Consider the following 10,420-nt stretch of genomic DNA (forward strand, 5'->3'; position numbering starts at 1 on the left):
ATATTTTAGACAAATTGTGATTTTGGCCTGTCCAATTTAAAAAAAAAATATATATATATTTACATATATTACATAGAAAGTTTAAGTTGTATTTAGACAGGCCCCAGTTTTGCTCACAGGGTTGAAAAATTGCACACCTCATGGAAAATGAATAGAAATACAGTAGTAATAGAAACAGAATACCATTTTATAAAGGTTAAACACTTTCTTTCACCGACCACTTGTGGAAAAAGAGAAAAATACTTCATTTTTTAAAAAGACATTCAGGCTCTTTTTTGTAACTTATTCATGGAAAGTGCACACATATATTCTCCCACTCTACATGGCAGACGTTGACTCTTTCTTTTTCTGCCCCTCTGTTTTTCCCTTGCTTTTGTTCTATCTCTACAGGCTGTGAATCCTTACAAAGGTACCTCCACTGTCCCTGTAAATCACACCGAGGTTTTGGAGATGAATAAATCCTCCAGGGATAAAGATAGTACGTACCTTTTATTTGCTCGCTGTATTTGCTGTGAGATGGAAAGCGGGGAGAGTCTGCCGAAAAAATGCAGAGAAGTGGGAAATTAATTTGGTGTGAGAGCGCTCTTATGTACATAGATTGCAGATTCCCACCAGAGCTCATTGCTCCTGTCTTGGGCAATCTTATTCACTGTCTCTGTCCCAATGCTTGTTTCTCTATCTCTCGCTTCTTCTGTCTATTTCTCTAGACCGCAACCAACAGAAGGAGGTAAATGATGAACTACTGAAGAGGATAACCGACAACAAGGCCCAGCCCCCAGCTCGAAACTTTCGGGTGGAGGGCTCAAGTACATCTGTGACCATCACATATGAATCCCAGCCCTTTAAGGTCCACGCTTGGCTCAATGTAAAGGGATTCTCTAGACCGTGAGTGACACGTGAGCTGCGACATGTGACAGTTTCACTAATATACGTATATAGGTGGTTAAACATATGATCTGTTAAACTGTGGTTACAAGTTCAAGTCGTTTACTAAATATATATGCCTCATTCAGCCAATACAGTTGTCAAGACAACAGCAGATTTCTTGTTCAACATATTCTCTTTTAGTAACAGAATAAAAAAATATATTGTTTTGATTGCTACATAGTCTTATAGGACACTCAATATTTTAAGTGAAATATACTTTGACAAATTGAAGATATCTAGTTTTAAATGGATGAACATACTATATGCCTCAACACTTGACACACAAACCTCAAGAATGGTGACAATCAACAAATGTAAAAAGATGAGCTCTTTACATCTCAACACAACAAATAACAATAATGACAAAATAGCAAAAGTTTAAATGAAGTCAGCAAACAGCAAAACAATAATCTTATAACAGTAACCACATAAGTCAATCATGCTGCAAATCATGCTGGGAACTCACAACATTAACATTTCAGCAATATGAAATTCTGGGGGACAACATTTGGGGGAATTCTGCTGGTCTGACATGGGTTTTTATGTAATTTCAAGAAAATTGTATTTCTTAGTATTTGAGACTCAAAAGCATTAGTAAACATGAAAATATGTAGGTGCTTTTTTTTACAGTGCAGAATGGAGGCATGGTTGTGCTGAAAAGAATGAAAATATTCACACCAATATTTCAGCTCATTTAGTGACTGGAAACTGTATCAAGAAAGTTGCACACCTGTTTAGTGAATTTGCCCTAGTATATTTTCATAGTATTTGAAGCAGTTTATCTCAGACAATCAAATAAAATTTTATTCCTCATGAAATGACTCCATATCATGTAATATTGTCTTCACGTTCCAGGGTGGTGGAATGTCTTGGTATTCTGAACGGTGCTCAACTATTTTCCCTCAGTAAGGATGAGCTGAAAGCTGTGTGTGGGGATGAGGGTTCCCGTGTCTTCAGTCAGATCAGTGTGCAGAAAGCTCAAATAGAGGTCTGTCACAGAGCTATATTACAGAATTTGTGCAGATTAAACATTCAAGTGCAGTCCAAAAGTGGGCTTGAATGTCTTTCTTTTTCTCAGAGGGGTCATGGGGATACAGAACTACAGGAGATCATGAGGCGACGACAACAGGAGGTGGAGGACTCAACCTGGGAATGATTAAAGTCAATCAGGCCATCACTCATGGCATTATTTCCTCACATTTTCTTGAACGCTCTTGTTCACTCTAAAATCAACAGCCACCCAGAGTAATGCAGAACAGATGGACAGAACAGTCATTAGTGAAGCCCAGTCCAGCCTATTTCCTTTATGACCCATACAATGTAGTGCTTAACTCTAGTGCTTAAACTGATGAACATGAATGCATTGGGAGTGAAGTCTTTAACCTCCATTTATAGAGAGGAAAATGCTTTTGATAGAAGGCATTGACTTATGATTGGTGCTATTAAAGGAATAGTTAATCCAAAAAAAAAGAGAAAACTCTGGCATTATTTATTCAATTTCATGTCGTCAACCCATTTGCAGCTATTTTTATGTAGCCATTTTATGAAAAAAAGGCTGCATGGAGGTATGCAGCCTTTTTTTCATAAAATGGCAACAGAGGCAATGTCTGTCAAGTGTAAGTCATAATTCACTAGCTTTTAAATCAACCATGGCGCTTTCCAGCAGTCGTCAAATGTCATTTCTTCTAAGGGTGAGTAAACAATGACACTGATTAATTTTATTTTGGGGTAAACTATTCCTTTAATCTGAGATTCGAAACAAGTCCCATCTGTTTCTGCATAGATAATAAATGGTGAAAAAAAAAAAAAAAGATATTAAGTAATGCAGTGAAGTGTTGTAATCTATTATCACATACTTAATATGGCTAAATGACTACTAGAATATTAATTTCAAACAATGTGTTGTTATTTATTTTTGCATTTCTTCAGTACACTCATGCTTCACACTTCATTAATGCAAATCAGATCATGTTTATTCATGTTTATGGATGATTAGTACAGACTATCATTTTTCCCCCTCATACTTCATAATAAGAGAAATGAAAGCACATAGCTGTATTGTGAAACAGTACACTGTCTGTACATTTGAATTATGATTCTGAATGTATTCTTTGTCATTAAATAACGAAACATTTAAAAATAAACTATGCAAGCACATGGGTATATTAGTTTGTGTGCAAGTTATGGGGTCTGTACTCCTGTAATTGATTCAAAACATGTTCACATGAACTGTGTATTGATTTCCTAAGTGCCAGACGTCACTGTACTATCGCTTTTCACTTTTCACAATTCCTGGTGTTCTTCTTACTCTGTGTTGTCTATAAAGCCCCCTTTCAGCCCTGTGAAAACTATAAGGCTGAATCTCTAACCGCCTCACTGACTGACAGCTTTGCTACTTGCCCTCACAGGGGGCACATAACAGTGGCTTTCAGTTTGTCTTGTTGCTTTATTTCTGGAATAGATTGTGAACGCATCAGTGAGTATTGTGCTGTGTTCAGGATGAGTGAGAATGACCTCCATTTCCCTTTGTATGCACTGTCATAATGCCTCCCAGCCTTAAGAGAGGGTGAATGTGGCTGCGTATTGTCACTATGATTCATGGCATGAATCAATGCCTAATGGATTTACAGAGAGGAACATTAAAGAAAAGATACTGGAGATTTGCAGTGCAGCTATTGTTATTCGCATCCAGATAATCTACCATTTTTGAGAGAATTTTCTATAGGCCTTTCTATCTTTCTATGCAAATATGGCATCAGGCTGAGGAGATATAAAAAGTATAATTACACCACCATAGTCTCAAATAGCTTAAAAAGAATGACATACAATGCACAGAACAATGAAGTTATGTTTTAACACCGAAATGTACTTTTAAATCAATAACACATTTTACATTAAAGCACTGTATTAGAACTTGATTAGTTTTGGCAAAAATATGTGATCCATGACACCTGAAGCTTCATTTGCCTGAGAACTAGACTGCTTTAGTATTTGGTTAAAAAGGAATGAACACTAGTTCATTTATATTTATATATAACCGAAAGGAGTCTGGATGCATGGCAGACCATCCAGTGAAACATTTTGCAGCCAAGACTTTTTTATTTAACTTAGGGTTAGGAAACAGAACCAGTTTTTATTCTGAAAATTCTGTAAACAAATAATTTAATAATGACATCTGTTTACATGGTTCTCGCACATGCATTTGTCTGCAGATAAGGAATAAGCACCGTACTAAATTACTCTAGTAAAGTCCAATTCTCAAGCTAATGATATGAGCCGGTTCTTTTTAGTGAATCAAAACATACCGCATGACCAGTGAGAACAGATTCCTAAGCTAATGACTCTTATTATCTTTTAAACAGACATACAGCACAACCAATGTTCTGTCAAAGGCTGATTCATTCTTTAAATCACATTATAATGTTTATAACATTTAGCTTTGATTTACCCACAAGAAGGTTCCCTTATTTACCAAACTGATGTTAATGGTCATCCTCAGCATAAAATCACTGCAACATTTTTCACTGTGAGGTTGGGAGAATGGATTCCAACATAACAAATATACAAAAAAAAAAAACAGTAATACCAATAATAAATAAATAACAAAAACATGAAGTATAAACAAACAAGTATACTAGCCTAATAAATTGTTTAATAAAGAAAGTGACCCCCTTTGCCTTTCTTCCTAACTGGAGAATTGCAGTCTAACAAGAAGAACAGTAAATTTTCTTTATTAAACAATTTATTACTTGTTAAATTTGTATATACGGTCCGAGTTGACAGATTTCACAGAAAATCACATAATGTATGATGGGCACAGATTTTTTTAGCTTTACCGTAAATTGGGATTCGATCCAGTCGGATGATATCAAACATGTTTGATATTTTGATATTTTCATTCAATAAGTCATTCAGTGTATGATGCCCAGTTTTTTTTCTGTATCTATTTACAAAGTTGGCAAATGTATGATGCCTAATGTTTTAAAATCTGTTCAGATTTTAAAAGTCATGTAATGTATTCCAGCTTTAACCCTAGTAGGAAAATTTCTGCATTAAAAAAAAAACAAAAAAACGTTATTTACTTAATTTTTAGAAATGAGGATGTCCCCAAAAGGAGGTTTTGTTAGATTTAGCTCACGTCTGGGTACAAATTTGTGCCTGAAATAAGGTACACAAACACACACACACACACACACACACACACACAATATCTGACTATTTGGTGAAGCCATTTACAAACCAGAAGAGAAAATGGCAATAACAAGCCTGAAGATGACTAAACCACAATCTAATCATGCATAATTCATGAAATGTATAAACACTAAGAAAAGTAAGACAAACACAGTCCTGATCTGTTCGTTTACAGCCAATTTTAACTAACTAACATGAAAGAAGTTGTCACAATTAGTTTGGTATTTCACCCTGGTGGAGAGAACTGCCATAACTTGTGAAAGATCTGGCATTTGGGGGTATGTTAGTCTGTGTTTGTGTGCGAGCAGGAGGGAGAAAAGTTTTTTCTGGACAGACAGATAATACACAATATCAGTCACAGCCGCACCGTCAGCGCTGCAGGAGCTTGACGACTCCAAACTTCTTCTCATTTCACTCTCTGCACCACCCAGTGGGCAGTCACGTAAAATAGAAGACAATAACATGCATGGAGGCCCCTTCGAGGTGGCAGTAAAAGCGTGTCTGATTGAGCCCAATGCCTGCAGATAAAACTGCCTAATACGGGTTCTGGTTTGCAGAACATACAGCTGTGTATTCAATAAACTATCGAACCGCATATCTAATGTATAGTTATCCGAACATCCTCTGGAATTTTGTAGGATGCAATGGCGATATAATTTAGCTGCAGCGCATCATCCAGAACATAAATCTTAATCTAAACTGAGATGCTATAAGCGATCTGCCACTTTAAGATGCCTGAAGTGACACGGATGATTAGGCGAAAAGGGAATGACATGACAATGCACATATAGCATCTCTCTAAGCTCTTGCCAAGATTCCTAATTCCCTGTGTTTATTCGCAAGGATTAGTGGGTGCTCGGCGCTCTGTACCGACTCATCGAGTGCTCCCACTAATTCTTATCCAACCATGACAAAAAGCGGACAAATTTCTCGAATGACTCTACTGTTAGTCTTGCATGATTTAGATTCACTCTGCGCCGCCTGGTTACTCAAAGGTGAGGGAACCACGTTATTAGCCAGTTATTCTGCAAATGACATTTTCCCCCGCCTTACAGACATTTGAGATTTACACTCTAATTGCGACTAACTAGACAAGTGCCCTTTCTTTTGGCTTGACCTCACTGGCATTAATAATTCAGATTAAATCAAATGTCATTCCACACTTAGGTAATTGAATTATATCTCTGTGTTCCCCCTGAAATCTGCAGTGATTCATTTTCTTTCCCCCTTTTGTAAATCACCCGGGACTTCAATTTAGATTTGTGTCTCCCTGTTTTCGTCGAGCGGAGGGAGAGGGATCGATCCGGTTGCCCCCCTCAGCATCAGAGAGGGTCTTACCGCTCGCACGGCATGATCGATTTACAGTGTGGAAAGCTGTTTCTTTTTTAATCCTTCGAGAAACAAACCATAAACGGTTACCAGGCGTAGAGTTCATGTGCGCGTGTAACGCTGACAGTGAGGACTGAACAATATGTGAGAGGGTTGATGGCCATTTAGCTCAAGGCTAATGTATAAGCATAGCCATTTAATCCTTCAGAACAGAGACAGATCAAGTTAATGCACCCTGTCACATCCTCTCTGCCTCAAGACAATTCTGCTCAATGTAAAAAAGGCCCTCAGCAAACTCCATTCAGCTGGTTAGAGGATATCAAGAGACTGCCTGCCCTCTATTGCACCGGTGGCCAATTCATGTGTGTTTTCAAACAGTTGCAATCTCATCTGAAAATGTCTGTTGGCAAAGGGTGTATTTTAATATATAAAATTTTGTCAACAAGGGCGAAATACAAAAAGACGAAAACATCATGACGATAATTTTTAGAATAATTCAGAAATATATAAAAAAGAACATCAACAACACTAACAATGCTTTTAGGAGGGAAAAAAAGATGTTTATGTTTCATATACATTATTTGTGTGTGCATTTGTACTTACAGTACATACATACACACATATGAACATATGCACACACACAAACAAACTATCTATACACTAACACACACACACACACACACACACACACACACACATATACATACATACATACATACATATATGTGACGTTATTAGAGAATACAGATGACAGAAATCACAAAAACCTTAAATGTTACATGCTAGTCAAAATGTGTGTGACTTAGTGCCTGCATAACGTCTGTCTATCATAGCATAGTTGTGAATATGCCATTGCTATAATTCACTGCATATAATGCAATATCCTCAGAAGTCCATGGAACCATGGAAACCATGGAAAAATAATAATAATCAAATAATCAAAGCATGAAGACTTCACTATGCGTGCATCAATACACTCTTTCCACAACAAGGACAGTTTTTTTAAATTTTCTGTTTTATGATGATAAATCTTTTATCTGAATTTCTGAGTAAAATATATATTCAATTATAAATTCTAAAAGTTAAACCATTTAAATTATAGATTGAAATGATAAATTCTAAACAGATTCTTGTGTGCTTTCTACAGAAGAAAAACAAGAATAACATGAAAAACACTGCTGACCCATGCTAATGTCTGTGATAACAGTGCTAGTGTCACTGCTGCGAGTCCCTCAGATCTGTACAAAGGTTTGAGCAAGGGCTGCATTGAGTGGCTGTTGTAATTCTCAGAGAGACAGAGACAGGCTTGCAATCTCCAGTTTCCCAGACACAAATCTTGCTTATCTGCTGAGGGGAATCCTCCCCTCCAGTCCTTCTCTGCGGTCCAATCCCACGAGTTCCACCAGCTAAGCACAACCATCCAAGGGGACCAAAAGCATACAATTATATCACACAGTTGCGAAAACTGACCAATGAAAATATATGTTTGGGAAATTATCTGTGGATTTGAGTCTTCAGTCAGGAAGCAGATGACGATCTATGCATAACAGGCCCATTTGGCAGGGCAGGGCAGATTTTGTCATTTATGGTGTCAGATGCTACCGGTATCAGAATGCATAATGCAAACATGCCATATCTTTGGTACAAACGATCTGAAGCCACATTGAAAAATCACAGCTTGGTCTGTCTAAACTCTTTCTCCATCCCATAGGACTAACGGAGGGTGCCAGGAGATGAGAATCTGGATTTTGTTCATCACTTGCAGATGGTGGGCCATAATGAGTTTCTGGCCAAACAGGACATGGTAGATTTAAACAGCTCAGAAAAGCGTTCCCTAAGCAGGACAGCCTGCCAGATTGCAAAGATGTTGAGTGGGAGCTCTTAGCCATTGCATGTTGTCACACCAGGAATTTGCATTTTGTCTCAAAAACATAATCTAATTGTGTAAATATCAGATATTGCTGACAGCAACATCCATCTTATACTCATGTTTTTTTTAATAGTAGCTGATTTAATTTCCCCTCACATGTTTTCATACAGCTTTCTCACCCTGAATTTGCAAAGTTGCATTGTTAGTTGTATTTATGTAAATGTGAGGTAATCATTTGACAGAACATGCCATGATGACGTCCACTGAAAGCTCGTTAATTTTATTTGCTATGACAACGTGAAACTGCATTGTTCTCTCTGAATCATACCATAATCGAATTCATTCAAATGGACATCAATCAACAACTTGACACACACACCGCTTATTGATTCTACACAACGTCTGCTCTGCATGAAGGATTACCTTCAAATTAACAAGATCTCAAAACATATATCATACCCCAGTCCGTTTGAATTTATCGCACCTCACTAAATCCAAATCAGGTTTCTCAATTTGTTCTCAAGGACTGATGGATTATTAAAAATTAACAGGCATAAATTATAAAAATGGTTCATGGGTTGTCATGGGATAGGCTTTGATGACAAATGTTCTAGTGTGTGATGATTATGAGGAACTGGCAAAATATCATAATTCACACCACCTCCTCAAATCTCACCCCTAATGATTTAAGTGATGATATGTCATCTTAAAGCACTGAGGTGGCTGACGCACATGACAGCCCTTGTTCATTAGGTCTGATAAAATGTCCCACACCAGGGTAAAATTAAGCTCATTTCAAGCATAATGGAGGCCCATCATCGCCTCACCGTATCCGCGTTTTGTTTTCCACCATCTCGTCCTGAAATACAATATGAAGGTGGCGTTACGGCGAGAGTCTTTTCTTGCAAGTATTATTTTCATATGATTTCATGTTGATGTCAAAAGAAATATGAGGTTTATTAGTTTCCTAGTGCTTTGTGTGCTTCATTATTTTGCCGTGACAGTTTAGTCTGGAGGAGGGAGGGGGGTGTTTTTCATTAAACGCTTGTATCGTCTCAGATGCTAATGGCAAACGTGGGGAGAACAGGAAATTAAAACCTACATCAATATGTGAGAGGCCTTCCACAATAACACATTTTCAGCCAGACTCTCAATTCATTATGTGCTACAGTGCAAAACATAGACTACCGTATGTTTTTCCTATTCTGTTTTTATCAATAAGTGACTAAATCCACTGTCTGCAAGCCTAGTGTCTTGGTGTCTGTCACTGAGGATATTTCAGCATGAAGACTGATGGTATTCTGTGGTAATGTAAAGCTCTTGCAAACTATTCGCAATCCAAACATTCATCAACTCTCCTCTGTCTTTTTTTTCCTTTTTCATTACAGCTAATAGGAGAAGGAACACAAAACACATTTGGGCCCTCTGCGCTCCATAAAGAATATAATCAATTCTTTATCATTGCATTCGGGAGGCTTGAGGGCTGTCAAGCCTGGGAAAATGATATTGTTGGAGACTAAGAGGAGATAAACTCACGTATGGAGATTTGCTAATGGCGAATGGGATCAGGCACTGTCCGGTTTGTCTGAGTCATGTTACTGATGATAAAGGACAGGCCGACGATGACCCGCGGTGCGCCTGTGATGACAACATGACAACATTCAACCATATCATGATAGCAAGAACAGATATCAAACCGTTTCCTCTGTCGAGATCCCCTGGGATCTCAGAAAACGCAGATTAACTAGCCCTCCAGACAGGTGGTAAATCCTCTTGACGTGTTTATACTTATTTTATAGTCACAACAACCACATTAAAGGATGGCAGCTGGAGAGCCAGTATTTCAGCACATCTGCGTATGTTTGAGTGGTGACGGTCTCCATAGTGACCTGAGAGGTAGCATCTTTGAGAGGAAGTTGCCAGAGACAATGAAGCAACAAACATCAAAGGAAACGTCTCTAGGTTACGTATGTAACCATGGTTCCCCGAGGGAACGAGACGCTGCGTCGAAATCGGAACGCGGTCACGCAGGGGCGTTCCCAAAGCGATTTCGACGCAGCTTGAGTTCCTGAAGGGGAAGTAGCATTTGCACATCATGTAGGC

At 38.1% G+C, this 10,420-nt stretch overlaps 1 protein-coding gene across 1 annotated transcript; it reads left to right on the top strand.

The window, feature by feature from the left end:
- Positions 1-450: 450 nt before the first annotated feature.
- On the top strand, positions 451-2,232 carry LOC107672224 (epidermal growth factor receptor kinase substrate 8-like protein 2). The gene is made up of 4 exons (XM_016465315.1): positions 451-478; positions 708-885; positions 1,783-1,915; positions 2,006-2,232. The coding sequence occupies exons 1-4, from the start codon at positions 451-453 to the stop codon at positions 2,081-2,083; spliced, it is 417 nt and encodes a 138-aa protein (XP_016320801.1). The 3' UTR covers positions 2,084-2,232.
- Positions 2,233-10,420: the final 8,188 nt, after the last annotated feature.

Source organism: Sinocyclocheilus anshuiensis, unplaced genomic scaffold (genome assembly GCF_001515605.1).
Source record: "Sinocyclocheilus anshuiensis isolate Anshui unplaced genomic scaffold, SAMN03320099.WGS_v1.1 scaffold997, whole genome shotgun sequence".
NCBI lineage: Eukaryota > Metazoa > Chordata > Actinopteri > Cypriniformes > Cyprinidae > Sinocyclocheilus > Sinocyclocheilus anshuiensis.

Coding starts and splice junctions, on each gene's coding strand:
- LOC107672224 (XM_016465315.1), top strand. CDS start 451: ATGAATAAATCCTCCAGGGATAAAGATA. Junction 886..1,782: donor GTAAAGGGATTCTCTAGACC/GTGAGTGACACG, acceptor TTCACGTTCCAG/GGTGGTGGAATGTCTTGGTA. Junction 1,916..2,005: donor TGCAGAAAGCTCAAATAGAG/GTCTGTCACAGA, acceptor TCTTTTTCTCAG/AGGGGTCATGGGGATACAGA.